The 20,459-nt window shown below is 41.2% G+C and overlaps 1 protein-coding gene across 2 annotated transcripts in view; it reads right to left on the reverse strand.

Moving 5' to 3' along the window:
• Positions 1 to 20,459, reverse strand: part of LOC139380924 (SH3 domain-binding protein 4) — a 78,250-nt gene that overhangs the window by 32,835 nt on the left and 24,956 nt on the right. Inside the window, exons 1-3 of one of the 2 annotated variants that reach the window (XM_071124092.1) lie at positions 16,284 to 16,405; positions 5,866 to 6,092; positions 3,301 to 5,690 (exon numbers count right to left, since the gene is read on the reverse strand). In XM_071124092.1, the coding sequence (XP_070980193.1) occupies positions 3,301 to 5,690; positions 5,866 to 5,989 (2,514 nt within the window). In that variant the 5' untranslated portion in view covers positions 5,990 to 6,092; positions 16,284 to 16,405. Of the gene's footprint in view, positions 1 to 3,300; positions 5,691 to 5,865; positions 6,093 to 16,283; positions 16,406 to 20,459 lie in introns of those variants that run through there. The other variant, XM_071124091.1, reaches the window with a different exon arrangement.

Genomic DNA, 20,459 nt, shown 5'->3' on the forward strand with positions numbered 1-20,459 from the left:
GAGTTTGGTATAAGCATGCCACTTGTTTTGTGTATACTTTGGAATTCTGTAATAACATCAGTATTATTGGTTGCTGCAGCATCGCTTCCAAAGATCCACCCAATGAGGTACATCCTATTTGCCAAGATGTTCTATGTACACATGAAAAGGGAAAACGCTTAATGCTGATTGTATCACATAATTAAAACGTGTACACCAAACAACTGAATTAAACAGGGCCCTGAGAAATTGGGCCTTTTATTCACCACCATGTACACATCTTTACATTAAGTTCTTCTTCTCCACACTGAAGCTCCCCCCATGTCTATAAATGGTTGTAACTGGTGTTTACAACCCAACTTAAATTATAGCTTATGTTCCATCATACCTCTTTAAGTCCATGACTTCAATGTTATTGAAAAATGGATTATGAGGTACAGAGGGAGTGAGGGAGGCTGAAGTTTTCTTGCACTTTAAGTATGTCAGAATTTAAATAGCACAATGAAATTGACACGCAGATGACAACATTGATGATTATCAAATCAATATCACATCTCTTAGATGTTGTCAACACTTTGAAACATAATGAGGGAAGGAAAGACTTCATATAGAATTTATTTTCAATATTGGTTTGTGTAGAAACTTACTGCGGGACCTGTTGTCAATTTTGCCAACGGCAATCCTGGGCAATACTGAACAAAACTATTTCAAGACCAACATCTTTCCACACAATAGTGTGAGAAAGGGAAACAGACAAAGGGTTGGGTTTGCGGGAAAGTTTTGAAGTCAGGCCCAAACTAGCTGGTTTCTGGTCTAGTGGGGTGAAGCCACAGTGTTAAGATTGATTGTTTTTTATAAGATACGTTTAATGCTAGCTAGCAGCTTACCTTGGCTCCTTGCTGCACTCGCATAACATGTAGTCAGCCTGCCACGCAGTCTCCTCATGGAGTGCAACGTAATCGGCCATGATCAGTGTCCAAAAATGCAGATTACCAATTGTTATGAAAACTTGAAATCGGACCTAATTAATCGGCCATTCCGATGAATTGGTCAACCTCTAGTCTCTACTGCCCCTTTCAGAAAGTATCACTATGCTCCCTGTTCTCTTTGATAGCTGAGATTTATGTCATGCTGTAACAGTGACATCGATATTATTGACTGTTTCCCCTCAGATGTGTTTGAGATGGGAGGCCACACACAAGACATAACTATTGGTGTCATTACTTTTGCCATTTTAGTCATTTAGCAGACACTCTAATCCAGAGCGACGACCAGGAACAATCAGGGTTAAGCATTTTAAACATCTGCATTATTCAATCATCACTGTCCCTGTTGGTAACCCTGTCAAAACTCTTAAAATCAATACACAATTATATATTTTTTTACCTGCATATTTAGTTAATATTGCCTACTAACATTCATTTATTTTAACTAATGAAATTGTGTCACTTCTCTTGTGTTCTGTGCAATAGAGTTAGGGTATATGCAGCAGATTGGGCCGCCTGGCTCGTTACGAACTGTGTGAAGACCATTTCTTCAAAACAAAGACAGCCAACTTCGCCAAACGGGGGATGATTTAACAAAAGCACATTTGCGAAAAAAGCACAATCGTTGCACGACTGTACCTAACCATAAACACCAATGCCTTTCTTAAAATCAATACACAGAAGTATATTTTTTTTAAACCTGTATATTTAGTTTTAATAAATTTGTTAGCAGGCAATGTTAAACTAGGGAAATTGTGTCACTTCTCTTGCGTTCATTGCATGCAGTCAGGGTATATGCAACAGTTTGGGCCGGCTGGCTCGATGCAAACTAATTTGCCAGACTTTTACGTAATTATGACATAACATTGAAGGTTGTACAATGTAACAGCAATATTTAGACTTATGGATGCCACCCATTAGATAAAATACGGAACGGTTCCGTATTTCACTGAAAGAATAAACGTATTGTTTTCGAAATGATAGTTTCCGGATTTGACCATATTAATTAACCAAGGCTCCTATTTCTATTTGTTATTATATTATAATTAAGTCTGTGATTTGATAGAGCAGTCTGACTGAGCGGTGGTAGACAGCAGCAGGTTCGTAGGCATTCATTCAAACAGCACTTTACTGCGTATGCCAGCAGCTCTTCACAATGCTTCAAGCATTGCGCCGTTTATGACTTCAAGCCTATCAACTCCCGGGATTAGGCTGGCAATACTAAATTACCTATTAGAACATCCAATAGTCAAAGGTTTAAGAAATAGAAATGTTATAGAGAGAAATAGTCCTATAATAACTACATCCTAAAACTTCTTACCTGGGAATATTGAAGACTCATGTTAAAAGGAACCACCAGCTTTCATATGTTCTTATGTTCTGAGCAAGGAACTTAAACTTAGTTTTTCTACATGGCACATATTGCACTTCTACTTTCTTCTCCAACACTTTGTTTTAGCATTATTTAAACCAATTTGAACATGTTTCATTATTTATTTGAGACTAAATTTAATGTATTAATGTATTATATTAAGTTAAAATAAAAGTGTTAATTGTTCATTCAGTATTGTTGTAATTGTTATTATTACAAATATATATTTATTTGTAATAATGACAATATATATATATATATATATATATATATATATATATATATATATATATATATATATGTAAAAATGTCAGATTAATCGGTATCGGCTTGTTTTGGTCCTCCAATAATTGATATTGGCGTTGAAAAATCATAATCGGTCGACCTCTAGTAAAGACGATTCTATGGATCTCTTCTTCAGTGTGTTTGAGTTTATCATGTTAAGTCACATAATAGTATTCACCACACCCCCTATAATGGTCAGAACACTGAGTATGACTTCCAAAATCAACCAATGACAAAAGTCAGGCACTTTTTCAGAAACATAGTTTGACAGTACTGTTGTTTTCTGGTAGGTTTTGATTTACACAATAAATGAAGACAGAGCATTATCTAGGCAGGCTCAGCCCTCAGCACATCTCTAACTCAATGTGATTTACAAGAAAGAGACGGTGGGGGTTGGACTACGCCAAAATATTCTGCTGCTCTCCACAACTCCTTAGATGTCGATGCCCACACAGCACTTATTGACTGCACTCTCAACAGGATTAGCCCACTGGACCATAGCCTCAAGCAGCTGGAAGTAGATAAGGGGCTGAAGCATACACACTAGATGAAACAGACAAACAAAAAAGTTGCACACTAGACGAAACACACAAACAAAAAAGTTAATCACACATCAAAAAGACAGACAAAAGCACCCATTTCCGACTGAATAATAGTTGAAAGGAAATGCTAACTTACTGTCATGAGTTCCTTCTGGAAGGATTTTCTCTCCTTGCCCTCTGTATTATTGCAGTCCTCTTTCAGCTTCTCCAGAACAGACGCCACCCTCTCAGGCTCGCTGTCCAGCTCTGCACGGCAGAAGTGTGAGAGCGGTAGGTTAACGTAACCCAGGGCATCGGCAAACGCCCTCCAGCTTCCTACGTTCTCCATCAGTATAGTCCTCACAGAGGCATAGATGTACGTCAGGAACTTGCAGGGCTTCAGGATCTGATCCAGTAAGAGTGTAGTGGTTAGTTCAGCACCGCTGAAGTAAATGGGTTTTACTTTGCCCACCAACAGAACATTTTTTGCATGTACAAGCCCTGTTCTACCCTGATAGTAACAGATGTACCATTCCTTAGTCCACAACTGTCCCTTCAATTTGATTTTCTCTTCGCTCAGAAGGGCAAAGTAATCCCCCTTTTTGTACTCCAGTAAGTATTGGTTCTTGGTCTGACGGATGACTGTTTTGATCAACTTGCCAAACTTCAGGTTGCGGATTCGTCGGTCATGGAACACAGGGTATTTGGTAGTGATGGCCAGAGGGGACAAGACAATTTTCCCTAGTTCCTTCTTCTTCAGGAAGCGCCTCTGCACAGATGTTTGTGGACCGGTCTTGGGTGGAGGTGTTGGAGTTTGAACACAAAACTGGGCGAGAATACAGTCTTGGTCATCCTTGACCTGGACACGTAATGTGAAATCTGAGACATCATCAGCAGTGCGTGAGGCGATCACATAGACTATCCGGCTAACCTTTCCCAGTTTGACCTGAAAACCCCTAACCACCCTGGCCTGCTCACTGGCCTTTACCTCATAGTTGGCCATGTTGGAGTAAACACCAACCCGAAGGTCCTGGGGCCTTGCCAGGACAAACTGGTGCTTCCCCCAGAGCTGAAGAGCCACTGGAGGGGTGGCATGGGCCTGCTTCCCTACTTCACTCACCAGTAATGTTTTTGGGGCACAGTCATGGCCAAAGATGGCCACCACAGCCTTAAAGGATGGGTGAATGTGCTTGGGACCATAGACACCGAGGGTGACCTTCTTCACCAAGTTGTCCCAAACAGTGGTTTCTGGAGCAACTGACTGGGCCTGGGCCACAACAGACACATACATGCACGGCTCAAGGTTATCCAGACAGACCTGGATGGTGTCCCCATACATATAGGCTTGGGGGATTGGTGTGTAGGGCCCCTCCTTGCAGTCACTCCTCACACATATGACCTTTGTCGTCTGCCTGCTCTCCTTCTTCACCACAACGGACACCGTCATCTCAAGGGTGACTGTGGTTTTGGTCTCCATGTTACCGAGCTTGATCTCCACCACAGGGCTTACGGTCGTTGTTCGGTCATTGTTGAGCTCCAGCGGTGGGTCCAGCAGGGCCTTCATGGAGATCTGCTGGGAGTCTCCAGGGGCCACGTGGCCCTCCGGGATGTGGATGCTGATGCTGGTGTCTGGAAGCTGGACGGCTCCTCCAGAACTGTCTAAACGGCACACAATGTTGGTCTCCACTGGCTGTGTTTGTCCCCAGCCTGGGTTCTGACCCAAGGAGTCCAGGTCATGGCAGGACCTGGCTAGCTTGCGGTGATTGAGCCACGCCGCCCGGAAGTCCTCTCTGCTCTGGAACTGTTCAGGTGCAGGGGCTTTCAGGCCTCCAAAAAAACCTGAGGATGCCTGAGGGGCGTCATTTTGAGCTTGCAGGATTGAAAGTTCTGAGAGACTGTAGGATCGCTTGCTCCTGAAGAATGGGTTGTCCCTGCGTAACATCTGGCCCACTCCCAAACTGGGGCTGATGGGTTTCAGATCGAAAATGCCACTGCCAAAGCCGTTGATGTTGATGCTACTGCTGGTAGAGTTTGGTGGGACAGAGGAGGCTAGGTTGTCAAAAAGAAGAAGGTCCACTGACTTACTGTTCTCATTACTGTTCTGATCCAAAGAACCTTGAAGGGCCCCGTTGAGGAAAGGGTTAGTGGAGCTACGGCTAAGGTGCTGGTGATGGGGGGCAAAGGGGTTCCCGTTTTGGGGGGCAGTAGGTTTCAGCATCATCCCGGTCCAATCTCCAAGGAGGTCCAGCTCCTTGGCTCCCTCCTCAACAGAGCAGTCTCCTAGGCTGTCGATCATACCGCTGTCACTGAAGGAGGAGTCCCGGTAGTTGATGGGCTGGACGTATGTCGCAGGGATGTAACCCATCTCAGTGCTGTTGTGGGCGTACCACCACTCTCCACCCGATGTGTCCAGCACAAAGAGATGTTCTCCCTTGGAGAACCTGAGGGTGGTGAAGCTGGAGGGACAGTAATCCTTAATAGCAACGACTTCCCTGGCAGTGCCGAATGAGGCAGTGGCGTCCAGTCTTAAGGCACTGGGAGAAGGCACTGGAAAAACAGAACATTAAAAAAATAGGTAAATCAGAGAACCAATATTACGACAAATATCTCAATATAAAGGTTTACCGTAGTCATGTGATGACAGTACATTTACACAAGCAAAACATATATTTTTTTTTTTTACGCAGTTAATTAACACGTAATAATCAACCTCCTAGCGTACCTTTGACATCTGTGAGACAGTTGGATTCAGACACTCCATCACTGAGGTCAATGAGTGTCCCCTCTGACTTGCAGCGCGGCAGTGCGATGTTGTTGTTTGTCGCTCTGATTCGATGGGCGGCCATTGTTGGTTATTTCCCTGCACACCCAACCTACGTGTTCATGCTGCTCTCCTGAGTTACGTTTTTGCCAAAGGCAGAGTTAGCCATCAACAGCCTTCCATGGTGTCTGGAGGAGAGAGAGAAAAAAACTGGATTTAATTAGCTTTTAGCTACACTTGACAATCTCATTAAAATGGGGCAGATGCATTCTGATTAGAAAAATAAATCAGAATTGCAACCTGCTCACTAATATAATCAAGAGGAACAAATAATGGATTACCAAATGCTGACAGGATGTAAATATCCCCCAGATATTTGCAAGTTTCACGTGGCAGGAATTTGAATGTGGCAAGTGAAAGAAAAACACCCCTAGTCCTAGTGTGTGTGTGTGTGTGTGTGTGTGTGTGTGTGTGTATGTATGTATGTATGTATGTGTGTGTGTGTGTGTGTGTGTGTGTGCGTGTGTGTGTGTGTGTGTGTGTGTGAGAGTTGTGTCTAACCACGTAATTCCTGCACACACAAAGTTCTCTTCCTCGAGGTGGGTGGAGAGGACATTCAATGTGAGACTCCAAAGAGTGCATGATCATTTCCAATAGAATGACAAAGAATATTATTGGACATTCATGTGAAACTCTATAGACACTGAATTGTCTTAATCTCATCTCTCCTTGGTCTACAATCTTGAAATTCTACATTCTGTTAAACTATACCAACAGACAGGTCGTCCTGAGAGTAGTGGCATGGTATACCAAAACGTATGTACGTGTTTACAATAATAGAACATGAACAACGTTTAGGTGCTAGAATTTGTTACTTTCGGCACTTCTGTAAAATGAGTCTCACGTCATCTACTGATTGAGAGAGGAGGAAGTCTGTCTATCAGCACAACTCATGTCCCTTTATAGTGCTAGAGCACCATGACTGATCCACTTACTCATTGCTAGCTCTACCCTGTCCTGAGGAACCACTGAACTCACTGGGAGTCTGGGCTGCATCATGTTAGATCAACCTCTCATACTGTCCTGAGGAACCACTAAACTCACTGGGAGTCTGGGCTGCATCATGTTAGATCAACCTCTCATACTGTCCTGAGGAACCACTGAACTCACTGGGAGTCTGGGCTGCATCATGTTAGATCAACCTCTCATACTGTCCTGAGGAACCACTGAACTCACTGGGAGTCTGGGCTGCATCATGTTAGATCAACTTATCATACTGTCCTGAGGAACCACTGACCTCACTGGGAGTCTGGGCTGCATCGCCTCTTATTCTACACAGAACACAACTGAATAATGCAACAAGGCATATAGAAATGTTGAAACTTCATTACAAAACAAGCTATTTGATATGGAATTTTAGGACCCGTTTAGGAATCTTAAAAAAAAATAATAATCATTTGGGCTTTACTACTATAGCCCAGAGAAACGCATTGAATAACACATTCATGAATGCCGAAAAATGTATCATAAGAAACAAGGTTTTGAAGTGATTTGTCCCTATATTTAGGAGATATAAGAAGGTTCAGGAAATATTATATAGATGTTTATTATACAATCAAAAGTATGTGAACACACTTAAAATTAATGGATTTGGCTATTTCAGCCTCACCCCTTGCTGACAGGTGTATAAAATCGAGCACACAGCCATGCAATCTCCATAGAGAAACATTGGCAGTAGAATGGCCTTACTGAAGAGCTCAGTGACTTTCAATGTAGCACCGTCATAGAATGCCACCTTTCCAACAAGTCAGTTTGTCAAATTTCTGCCCTGCTAGAGCTGCCCCGGTCAACTGTAAGTGATGTTATTGTGAAGTGGAAACGTCTAGGAGCAACAACGGCGCAGCTGCGAAGTAGTAGGCCACACAAGCTCACTGAAAGGGACTGCCGAGTGCTGAAGCGCGTAAAAATGATCTGTCCTTGGTTGCAACACTAACAACCGAGGTCCAAACTGCCCCTGGAAGCAAAGTCAGCACAATAACTGTTTGTCGGTAGCTTCATGGGTATTCATGGCCGAGCAGCCATACACAAGCCTAAGATCACCATGCGCAATGCCAAACGTCAGCTGGAGTGGTGTAACGCTTGCTGCCATTGGACTCTGGAGGAGTGGAAACACATCCTGTGGAGAGATTAATGGTTTTTCATGGTTCGAGCTAGGCCCCTTAGTTCCAGTGAAGGAAAATCTTGACGCGACAGCATACAATGGCATTCTAGACAATTCTGTGCTTCCAACTTTGTGGCAACAGTTTGGGGAAGGCCCTTTCCTGTTTCAGCTTGACAATGCCCCCATGCACAAAGCGAAGAAAAAGCTTGGAAGAACTTGACTGGCCCGCAGCAATGTTCCAACATCTATTGGAAAGCCTTCCCAGAAGAGCAGAGGCTGTTATAACAGCAAAGGGGGGACCAATTCCATACTAATGCTCATGATTTTGGAATGAGATGTGTATACAGTGGGGAGAACAAGCATTTGATACACTGCCGATTTTGCAGGTTTTCCTACTTACAAAGCATGTAGAGGTCTGTAATTTCAGAAAATCCAGAAAATCACATTGTATGATTTTTAAGTAATTAATACGCATTTTATTGCATGACATAAGTATTTGATCACCTACCAACCAGTAAGAATTCCATCTCTCACAGACCTGTTTTTCTTTAAGAAGCCCTCCTGTTCTCCACTCGTTACCTGTATAAAGACACCTGTCCACACACTCAATCAAACAGACTCCAACCTCTCCACAATGGCCAAGACCAGAGGGCTGTGCAAGGACATCAGGGATAAAATTGTAGACCTGCACCAGGCTGGGATGGGCTACAGGACAATAGGCAAGCAGCTTGGTGAGAAGGCAACAACTGTTGGCTCAATTATTAGAAAATGGAAGAAGTTCAAGATGACGGTCAATCACCCTCGGTCTGGGGCTCCATGCAATATCTCACCTCATGGGGCATCAATGATCATGAGGAAGGTGAGGGATCAGCCCAGAACTACACGGCAGGACCTGGTCAATGGCCTGAAGAGAGCTGGGACCACAGTCTCAAAGAAAACCATTAGTAGCACACTACGCCGTCATGGATTAAAATCCTGCAGCGCACGCAAGGTCCCCCTGCTCAAGCCAGCGCATGTCCAGGCCCGTCTGAAGTTTTCCAATGACCATCTGGATGATCCAGAGGAGGAATGGAAGAAGGTCATGTGGTCTGATGTGACAAAAATAGAGCTTTTTGGTCTAAACTCAACTCGCCGTGTTTGGAGGAAGAAGAAGGATGAGTACAACCCCAAGAACACCATCCCAACCGTGATGCTCCAAACCCACCAGCAGAATAAACTATGACTGCACATGGGGACGGAGATCGTACTTTTTGGCCATAATGACCATCGTTATGTTTAGAGGAAAGATGGGGAGGCTTGCAAGCCGAAGAACACGATCCGAAACCGTGAAGCACAGGGGTGGCAGCATCATGTTGTGGGGGTGCGTTGCTGCAGGAAGGACTGGTGTACTTCACAAAATAGATGGCATCATGAGGGAGGACAATTATGCGGATATATTGAAGCAACATCTCAAGACATCAGATGCTCACCAAGTTAAAGCAAATGGGTCTTCCAAATGGACAATGACCCCAAGCATACTTCCAAAGTTGTGGCAAAATGGCTTTAAGGACAACAAAGTCAAGGTATTGGAGTGGACATCACAAAGCTCTGACCTCAATCCCATAGAAGATTTATGGGCAGAACTGAAAAAGTGTGTGAGAGCAAGGAAGCCTACAAACCTGAATCAGTTACACCAGCTCTGTCAGGAGGAATGGGCCAAAATTCACCCAACTTATTGAGGGAAGCTTGTGGAAGGCTACCTGAAACGTTTGACCCAAGTTAAACAATTGAAAGGCAATGCTACCAAATACGAATTGAGTGTATGTAAACTTTTGACCCACTGGGAATGTGATGAAAGAAATAAAAGCTGAAGTAAATCCTTCTCTCTACTATTATTATTTCACATTCTTAAAACAAAGTAGGTATCCTAACTGATACAGGGAATTTTTACTGGGATTAAACATCAGGAATTGTGAAAAACTGATGTATTTGGCTAAGGTGTATGTAAACTTTCGACTTCAACTGTATTTAACCCTTTTTAGGGGTTGGCACAAAACTACCTTTATACGAGTCCCAAGACGCCTGTAGGGGTCGTAGAGCAAAACTGCGAACACCACCATGTCCGTGACAGTCATACTAGTTACTAGGTTAAACTGTTCGGACGCTAAAGACATTTTTGTGAGATGCAGAAGTGCGAAATTGACAGATTTTGATGGGGATTTAAAAAAAAATATATGTTACTTAGATAGGGCGTCAGGGCCACACTCCACTTAAACATAATTTACAACCAAATTTGTGTTCAGCGAGTCCACCAGATCAGCGGAGGTAGGGATGACAAGGGATGTTCTCTAGACAAGTGCGTGCATTGGAGCATTTTCTGACCTGCTAAGCATAGTGCCTTTGTGTGTCAGGGAAAATGTATGGAGTAAAAAGTACATTATTTTCTTAAGGAATGTAGTGAAGTAAAAGTTGTGAAAAATATAAATAGAATATACATTTTTAAAAACTACTTCACACCACTGCCGAGTACCGTAACCATAATGAAAAATATTTCAGATTTCAAATGCTCACCAAAAACATTCTTTAACTTTGTCTCCCCTGCCTCACGTCTCTCCCAGTCAAGATCATCTTTACTCAAGCCTGTGTATGTGAATGAGGTCATGGGTCTTAAAGAGACAATGCAAAAGATACAGAGCACACTATTGTAAGTGCAAATGTTGTTGATCAGGGCCCAGTTTCCCAAAATCATCTTAAGGATAAATTCATCGTTAGAACCTTCGTACCAGCATTGTTAAATCTCCAAGTTTTTTTCCAAAAACCATCCTTATTAGCATTGCACATTAAAACACTCAATCGAACGCCTGCCTCAGACCACTCGTAGATCAGTTAAGTGCCATCGGTAGATGCTTTTTTGCCCTCCTGTCACTTTATACACCAAAAAATCGTATCCGCATCTTTGTGACAGCCGACAACTTCAGACCAAAGTTGACTAAAAATACAAAGTTGCCGATGTCGTTGCAATTGATACAAACAAGCGACGTATAAAAGGTGCTTCAAATGAAAACCGAGATGATTTAATGCATTAAAACAAACAGGCTATAGGCCTACTTCAATCATATTGAAATACATTTCATGATCAATCAACTGAGTCCTATTTTGCTACTTTTTTATTTATTTCACCTTTATTTAACCAGGTAGGCCAGTTGTTTCTATATATTTCATGATATGAATTCTAACATGCGAGGGAGCTGATCCGTCAAACCTCTTCAGTCTACCCCCTCCTTTTTCGAACATTCTGTTAAAAATCGCGCAACATTTCAGCATCCTGCTACTCATGCCAGGAATATAGTATATGCATATGATTAGTATGTGTGGATAGAAAACACTCTGAAGTTTCTAAAACTGGTTAAATCACGGCTGTGACTATAACAGAGAGTGTGTTTCATCGAAAAGCGCAAGAAAAACTGGTCACTGAAAACTGAAAAAAATATCCATGCGCCACTTGCATGTATTGTTTAAGGGACACCAAATTAAATAGGGCCGAGATTGCAATTCCTACAGATTCCACACGATGTAGCCAAAAACGTCATTTTCATTGACAAAAATCCTTTGTGTAATGACAAATAGATCCTTCATTCCGTCCAGCATACAGCAATCGATTTTGGAAGAGAGAAAAAGGGACATTGTTTTCTTGAGTAGCTGCTATTGAATACAGATCGCCCAGTGATCAATTTGATCGCTTATTAACGTTTACAAATACCTAAAGTTGGGTTACAAAAGTAGGTTGAAGTGTTTTGTCAAAGAATATAGGCAACTTATATAATTTTTAAAAATGACGTTGCGTGTTGGAAGAGAGCTTTTTTCCTGACAGACAGGCTATACAAATGGATATTTTGGGCATACATGGACGGATTTAAATCGGGAAAAAGACCCAATTGTGATGTTTATGGAACATATAGGAGTGCCAACAAAGAATATCATCAAGGGTAATAAATGTTTTATATTTTATTTCTGCGTTTTGTGTAGCGCCGGCTACGCTAATTCTTTTGTTTACGTCCCCTTCAGGTATATTGGGGTGTTGCATGCTATCAGATAATAGCTTCTCATGCTTTCGCCGAAAAGCATTTTAAAAATCTGACTTGTTGGCTAGATTCACAACGAGTGTAGCTTTAATTCAATGCATGTGTGTTTTAATGAACGTTTGAGTTTTAACGAGTACATTTAGCATTTAGCGTAGCGCATTTGCATTTCCAGGTGTCTAGATGAGACGTCTGCGTCTCAAGTAGGATCAAGAGGTTAACTTGTTGTTACTCCCATCCCGTGAACGGGATCATTGTCATCATCTGACACTAATTAGCATAACGTAACGGACATAAATATTACTAGAAAATATTCCTATTCATGAAAATCACAAGTAAAATATATTAAAAACACAGCTTAGCCTTTTGTTAATCACCCTGTCATTTTCTAAATATGCTTTACAGCCAAAGCAAGACAAGTATTTGTGTAAGTTTATCGATAGCCTAGCATAGCATTATGTCCAGCTAGCAGCAGGTAACTTGGTCACGAAAATCAGAAAAGCAATCAAATTAAATAGTTTACCTTTGATGAGCTTCGGATGTTTTCACTCACGAGACTCCCAGTTAGATAGCAAATGTTCCTTTTTCCCAAAATATTATTTTTGTAGGCGAAATACCTCCGTTTGTTCTTCACGTTTGGTTGAGAAATCGACCGGAAATTGCGGTCACGACAACACCGAAACATATTCCAAATTAGCTCCATAATATTGACAGAAACATGGCAAACGTTGTTTATAATCAATCCTCAAGGTGTTTTTCAAATATCTATTCGATAATATATCCACCGGGACAATTGGTTTTTCAGTAGGAGTGAGAGGAGAAATGGCTACCTCTGTATTTTACGCAAGAATCACTCAGAGCCATCAGGTGACCACTTGCGCAATGTAGCCGCTTACGGGTATTTTTCAACATAAAGGCGTGAAACTACGTCACAATGCTGTGGACACCTTGGGGAATACGTAGGAAAAGGAATCTGGTTGATAGCCCATTCACTGCTCAATAGGGACGCATCGGAACGCAGAGCATTCAAAACATGAGTCACTTCTGGATTGTATTTGTCTCAGGCTTTCGCCTGCAATATCAGTTCTGTTATACTCAGACAATATTTTTACAGTTTTGGAAACTTTAGAGTGTTCTCTATCCTAAGTTGTCAATTATATGCATATTCTAGCATCTTGTCCTGACAAAATATCCCGTTTACTTTGGGAACGTTATTTTTCCAAAAATGAAAATACTGCCCCCTAGTCACAACAGGTTTTAAGGAAAGATTTGAATGGAGAAATGTGATTCGAAACCAGCGCTCCCTTTCTTTCGATCCCATCAGTAATTGACATGCTCGAATGAAGCACTTAGCGACCGCTCTGTCTGCATGGTGTTGTAGGAATGATGCATCGTTAAAACACTCGTAAGCCTTCATTCCATTGCTAATTGGAAACCAGGCCTAGTACAAGAAAATAAATAATCCCAAATGGAAGGGGAAAAGATTGTTTGTCATCTGTAGCCCCATGAAATTAGCCAAAACAAGTTCAATAACTCAAAGCATGCACACACTCCTATGAAATATGCATTCACCTGTATTGTGAATTGGCGCAGGCTGCATCTTGATTTACACTTTATCAATATAGATTTACCATCACAATAAATGACAACCAATATGTTATGCAGTTAGAATGGTAAGTCAAAACTAAGTCAACTTGATTCTATGATTGCATAATTGATTCATTAATGCATACATTTCTCCCCCATTTTTTTGTACTCTAAAGATCTGTCAGGATTAAATGCCACTGTGACCTGCTAATATGCCTTCTTTTGATGATGTGAAATCGTTTTGGTATTGAGTATTGTGATAGTATTGAGAATCGTGTTAGTATTGAGTATTGAGATACTGAACCTGGTAGCAAAGTCAAAAGTCTGATATTGTGAGAATACAGAGAATGCAACCTGCTGTTTTCAACTCTCTAGAGACAGCAGGAGCGGTAGAGATACTCTGAATGATCGGCTATGAAAAGCCAACTGACATTTACTCCTGAGGTGCTGACCTGTTGAACCCTCGACAACCACTGTGTTTATTATTATTTGACCCTGCTGGTCACCCGGCACAGCCAGAAGAGGACTGGCCACCCCTCATAGGCTGGTTCCTCTCTAGGTTTCTTCCCTAAGTTCTGGACTTTCTATGGAGTTTTCCTAGCCATCGTGCTTCTACACCTGCATTGCTTGCTGTTTGGGGTTTTAGGCTGGGTTTCTGTACAGCACTTTGAGATATCAGCTGATGTAAGAAGGGCTTTATAAATACATTTGATTGATTTGATTGAACCAACAGCTTTCTTTCTTTTTTGCAATTAAGTCATGTGACTTACAGTTAGTGGCCCAGTGTCGTCCGGGTATGGCCGGGGTAGGCCGTCATTGTAAATAATACATTTGTTCTTAACTGACTTGCCTAGTTAAATAAAGATTAAATACAAAATAAAATAGTGCATTCATCTTAACTCTGGGATAGGGTCTAGTTTCCTGAATTTCCGCCTGACTGACATGCCCAAAGTAAACTCAGGCCCAGAAGCCAGGATATGCATGTAATTGGTAGCATTGGATAGAAAACATTTAAGTTTCTCAAACTGTTAAAATAATGTCTGAGACTATAACAGAATTGATATGGCAGGCAAAAATCTGAAGAAAAACCAACCAGAATAGGTTAAAAAAATAATATAATAGAATGTTATTGTTCCTATGTAATTCTGTCTCCAGATTGCAATAACTATGGTTTCCACTAGATATCAACAGTCTTTATTCAAGGTATCAGGTTTGTTTATTGCAAAACATGCAAGAATTGAGTTTTGGTGAGAAGAGCACCAGAACAATATCAGTCTTTCGGCGTGCAAGGGAGAGGGCGCCCACTTACTAATGTTGCTTTCCTATTGAACATACTACTTTCTGTATGAAATATTATAGTTTATTAAAACATTTTAGAGTACCTGAGGACTAAACAGAAACGTCGTTTGACTTGTTTGGACAAAGTTGAGTGGTAGCTTTTTGGACTCCTTTGTCTGCACGTTGAATGAGTGGATTACTGAAATCGATGGTGCCAACTTAACAGACTTTTTGGGATATTAAGAAGGATTTTATCTAACAAAACAACCATTCATGTTGTAGCTGGGACCCTTTGGATTGCAAACAGAGGAAGATCTTCAAAAGTTAGTGATTTATTTAAATTGCTATTTGTGATTTTATGAACCCTGTGCTGGTTGACAAATATGTTTACCTGGGGCGCCGTCCTCATACAATCACATGGTACGCTTTTTCCGTAAAGACTATTGTAAATCGGGCAACGCAGTTAGATTAACAAAAATATACATTTTTAAATTATATAAGATACTTGTATGTTCATGGATGTTTAATATTACGATTATTTATTTGAATTGCGCGCCCTCCAATTTCAGCGTATTTTGTCGAGATACCTGGGTGGGATAACCACATGTCATAGTAAGTACACATTTTTCTCAAAGTAGCTTGGCAAAGTCAGAGCTAGTAGGAAAAAGTAAAGTGAGAGTGGTTTACCTCTTGTCTTGGAAATATATCCTGTTGATCTTAGTAGGGCCCTTTCGTTGCACAATCTTTGAAATAGTAAACCCTGGAGTCTGAACAGTTTTCATGAGATTTTGCTTCACTCAGTTTCTCTGTACTTTGAAATAAATCTAACCATCAAGGATATCTCAGTGAAAGGGATTTCTAGAATATGTATATTAGTTAAAAATAGCATGTCAAGCTAATTTCCATATCCATTCCCTCTGAAACATTTGATCGTTGATCATCCTTTGGAGAGGATGGTTCTGTACTTAGAGAGATGTGAAAAAAGACCTGGAAGAAGATATATTGGAGAGGAAATGGGATAGCTAAAGAGCCATACTGAAACAGAATGATAAATGAAGTGCATATCCAACAAGCTCAAGTTGATTTCAAGTAAACATTTTGTCTGACAGACCTGGATCCTTCAGGAGGGGGAGTAGACAGCACTTTGAGCTGAAGCTCGCTCAATGTTCAAAATATTTATTCTAGTCTACTTTTTAGAACATGACTTTCCGGTCAAGACAACCTAAGCAAAAAAAAAAAGCATTTTTATAATTATTGTTGCTTGTAACAAAAACAGACCAGGTGTTGCTACTCACTGAAAAGCCAGACCTCATCTCAGCTAGTCTCCGTTTTCTTTATGCATATTTTGTGGATGACCCAAACGGCAAAACAGCAAAACATCAAATCAACAGTCACATCTGCTGCCTCTCCCCCACTCAAGGAGAGGTGGTTTGTGTAAGGTGCCAAAACTCCCATCTGCCTGCTCCCCTGTGCAGTCAGGAAAACAACACACAGTGGGTGTGGCATGTGACAAAATAAACCATTTGAACTGTAATACGGCTTCGGGGCATTGAGGACAGGGGTCTCAGATTTTTTTAAGAAATTAGCTACAGACGGCTATATCAGTCCGCAAATACAAGACTTGTTAAAGGCCCAGTGAACTATTTTAGAGAATTTATTTTTGTTTACATTTTTTATAATTCTTTTGTTTTATAATATTTTTATTTTGCAGGGGGTGCTGTAAGTTTGTCATGGAAAAAGCAGGTGTTCACAATGTTTTGTACACAGTGTACTTTGTATTACTGATGCACCGATATTACATTTTTAGTTGATATCGATATCCATTTTTTCCTTGCCCCCCAAAAAAACAATATCAATAACCGATATTTACATTTTGAGCAGCCTTTCAAAGCATTCTATTACAGTTAAACAGTTAACACACATACATGGACGCAGCGGTCTAAGGCACTGCATCTCAGTGCAAGAGGCGTCACTACAGTCCCTGGTTCGAATCCAGGCTGTATCACATTCGGTCGTGACTGGGAGTCCCACAGGGCGGCGCACAATCGGCCCAGCGTCGTCAGGGTTTGGATGGGGTAGACCGTCATTGTAAATAAGAATTTGTTCTTAACTGACTTGCCTAGTTAAATAAAGGTCACTCACACACACACTAAAAAGTTATTTTGTTGGCATTTACGTATGTCCCCATTACCAGAAAAACATAATCAAAACCTATTTATTTCACTTACTTGTTGTGCTGTTTCATTGTTCATTTATTCAGACGTTTCATTCCCAACCAGGATTTCTATGGAACGCCGTTTGGGTCTTTGCATGTGAAAAAAGAGGGACGTCAAATAAGCTTGTTGACTAATTAGGACCTGAATATGACTGCATGTCACACAATAATTTAACGCGTTCATAATTTTACGTAGTTATTACACATTGATTACACTATCACTCGTATTTCATGTCTCAACGATTCATCGCATGCTATGATGCTGGTAAAATTGTCATAAAAAAGCTAGTTCGCTCATGGACGCAAACAATGTTCTTCCCCAAAAACATAGCAAAAAGATAATGTTATAGTAGCTATAGTTAGCTAGCTAACTATATAGCTAGGTGTCATCATCTAAAATAACCTTCGAAATTAACACAGTTCTTATTTGATTAATGGTGGTCTGACCCATCTATGTGAAGCTAGCCACAATAGTGGACTTTGCGGTTAGCCTTCAAAATAAAATTGTCATTGACAGTAATGCAAATGAATACAAATAGTATAATTATGCCATAATTGAATAGATCATGCTAAACGAGGTTGGAATGTTATATAAAATCAACAAAAAGACAATCATTTGTTAATTTGACAAAAATGAATGTGAATCGAGCCACATTTATTGTCAACCTATGTGAATTGAACACTATTCCAGAGGAAAAACAATACTGCGTGGATGGTTTGCAGTCTGATAACTCTTTTGAGGACGTTGTGAATCTCTTGAGGACGTTGTGAAAAAATATTGGAATATATATATACCCCATTTCATTGATCCCCAATCTTTGGGTGAAGCGGTACAGTGCAATATTAATGTCAACACACACAATAGGCTGACAGGGGAGGTGATTTCACACAGTCACAGTACCGCGATAAGAGCTCCAACGCTAATAACTCTTCACAGTTGTGTTCTATGGGTGACACTGAGTAGACTCATACCCCATTTCATTGCTTCACATTCCAACCTTGTTTAACATTATCCAGCCTAAATATGGCACGATTCCACCAATTGTAACATTCTGCATCACTTTCAAAGATGTACTTTTATTTGAAAGGTAAACCGCAAATTCCACGATTGTGCCTAATACTTTTTGTGGCTAGCTTCACAACACATAACCCGGTCAGGTCGAGCCTCACTAGCCAGATGAAGATAGCTGGCTGCTTAAAACGTTAGCTTTGGGCAACAGGGGTAAGTAGCTGGCTAGCTATTTATTTTCATGAACTGCAGTTCAAATTCAATAGGCGAACAACAAAGGGATACCTAGATAATACTTACTCACAAGGATTTCTAAATCTTTTCTAAGAATAGTGAAAATGTCTGCAGTTTCTACTGGTCATTGTTTTCAGGCTGGTTGTATTGGTGCTAGCTAGGTACTAAGCTAAAGCTAGCTACCCCAGAAGTTGCGGTCGAACAAATAATGCTTTATTACCAACGCGGTATTGTAAACACATCGTTCGTGGATGGTGCTTAATTGTTTGCAGACTTTTTTGAACAGCTTTGACAGCGCTACTGTTGGTAGGGTGGCGCTTAGCTTGCACGTGCAAATTCAGAACACACAATATTATATAATAGAACAGTGTTATTTGACATGTCAAATTAAAAGCTTATTTCAAATGAAATCACATTTTAATAGTCACATGTGCCGAATACAACAGGTGTAGTAGACCTTAGAGTGAAATGCTTACTTACGAGCCACTAACCAACAATGTATTTTTTTTTAAAATGGATTAGAATAAGAAATAAAAGTAACAAGTCATTAAAGAGCATCAGTAAAATAACAATAGTGAGACTATATACCTGACTAAATACAGGGGGGTAGCGGTACAGAGTCAATGTGCAGGGAGACACCGGTTAGTTGAGGAAATCAAATCAAAGCTTATTTGTCACCTGCGCCCAATACAAAATGTTTACTTACAGGCCCTAACCAACAGTGCTATTTTTAAGTAAAAAATAGGTATTATGTGAACAATAGATAAGGAAATAAAAAACAACAGTAAAAAGACAGTGAATAACAACAGTAGCAAGGCTATATACAGTAGTGAGGAAATATACAGGCAGCGAGCGGTTAGTCGGGCTAATTGAGGTAGTATGTACATGTAGGTATGGTTAAAGTGACAATGCATATATGATAAACAGAGTAGCAGTAGTAGCCAATGGGCAGAGGCACAAGTTAGTTGGGCTAATTGAGGTAGTATGTACATTAATGTATAGTTAAAGTGACTATGCATATATAATAAACAGAGTAGCAGCAGTGTAAAAGAGGGGTTGGGGGGGACGAAGGTTCTACAGCTGCAACATCGAGAGCATCCTGGTTGCTCGGCCTCCAACCGCATACGGCCCAGTACATCACTGGGGCTAAGCTGCCTGCCATCCAGGACCTCTACACCAGCCGGTGTCATAGGAATGCCCTAAAAATTGTCAAAGAACCCACCCACCCCAGTCATAGACTGTTCTTTCTACAACCGCATAGCAAGCGGTACCGGAGTGCTCAGTCTAGGACCAAAAGGCTTCTTAACAGCTTTTACCTCCAAGGCACAAGATTCCTGAACAACTAATCAAATGGCTACCAGGACTATTTGCGTTGTGCGTAGCCATTTGATTAGTTTGATCCTTATGAGGCACCCCGCTCTGTGGCCTCTTGTAACTTTGTCTCTTTCTCTTGCCAATAACGGGGATGCCGACCTTGTTGCGTGTTCGCAGTATATACTGTGCTTCCTGCTTGTTGAAGAAAACATCTTACTCTAATCTGAGGGGAGTGATCGCTGTCCTGATATCCAGAAGCTCTTTTTTGCCGTAAGCACATAAGGGCACAATTGGTTAGGCACCGGTAAAACTGCTGCCATTTCTTCCGGCACCATTTTGAACCAATATGTACATGAAGGTAGAGTTATTAAATTGACTATGCATAGATGATAACATGAGAGTAGCAGCGGTGTAAAAGAGGGGGGGGGGGGGGGGAAATACACATACTCTGGGTAGCCATTTGATTAGGTGTTAAGGAGTCTTGGACCTAAACTTGGCCCTCCGGTACCGCATGCTGTGCATTAGCAGAGAGAAAAGTCTATGACTGGGGTGGCTGGAGTCTTTGACAATATTTAGGGCTTTCCTCCGACACCGCCTGGTATAGAGGTCCTGGATGGCAGGAAGCTTGGCCCCAGTGATGTGCTGGGCAGTTCGCCAGTCGCGAAAGTCAACATCACCCACGACAGAGAGCGGTTGATT

The sequence above is a fragment of the Oncorhynchus clarkii genome, chromosome 22 (assembly GCF_045791955.1).
Source record: "Oncorhynchus clarkii lewisi isolate Uvic-CL-2024 chromosome 22, UVic_Ocla_1.0, whole genome shotgun sequence".
Taxonomy (NCBI): Eukaryota; Metazoa; Chordata; class Actinopteri; order Salmoniformes; family Salmonidae; genus Oncorhynchus; species Oncorhynchus clarkii.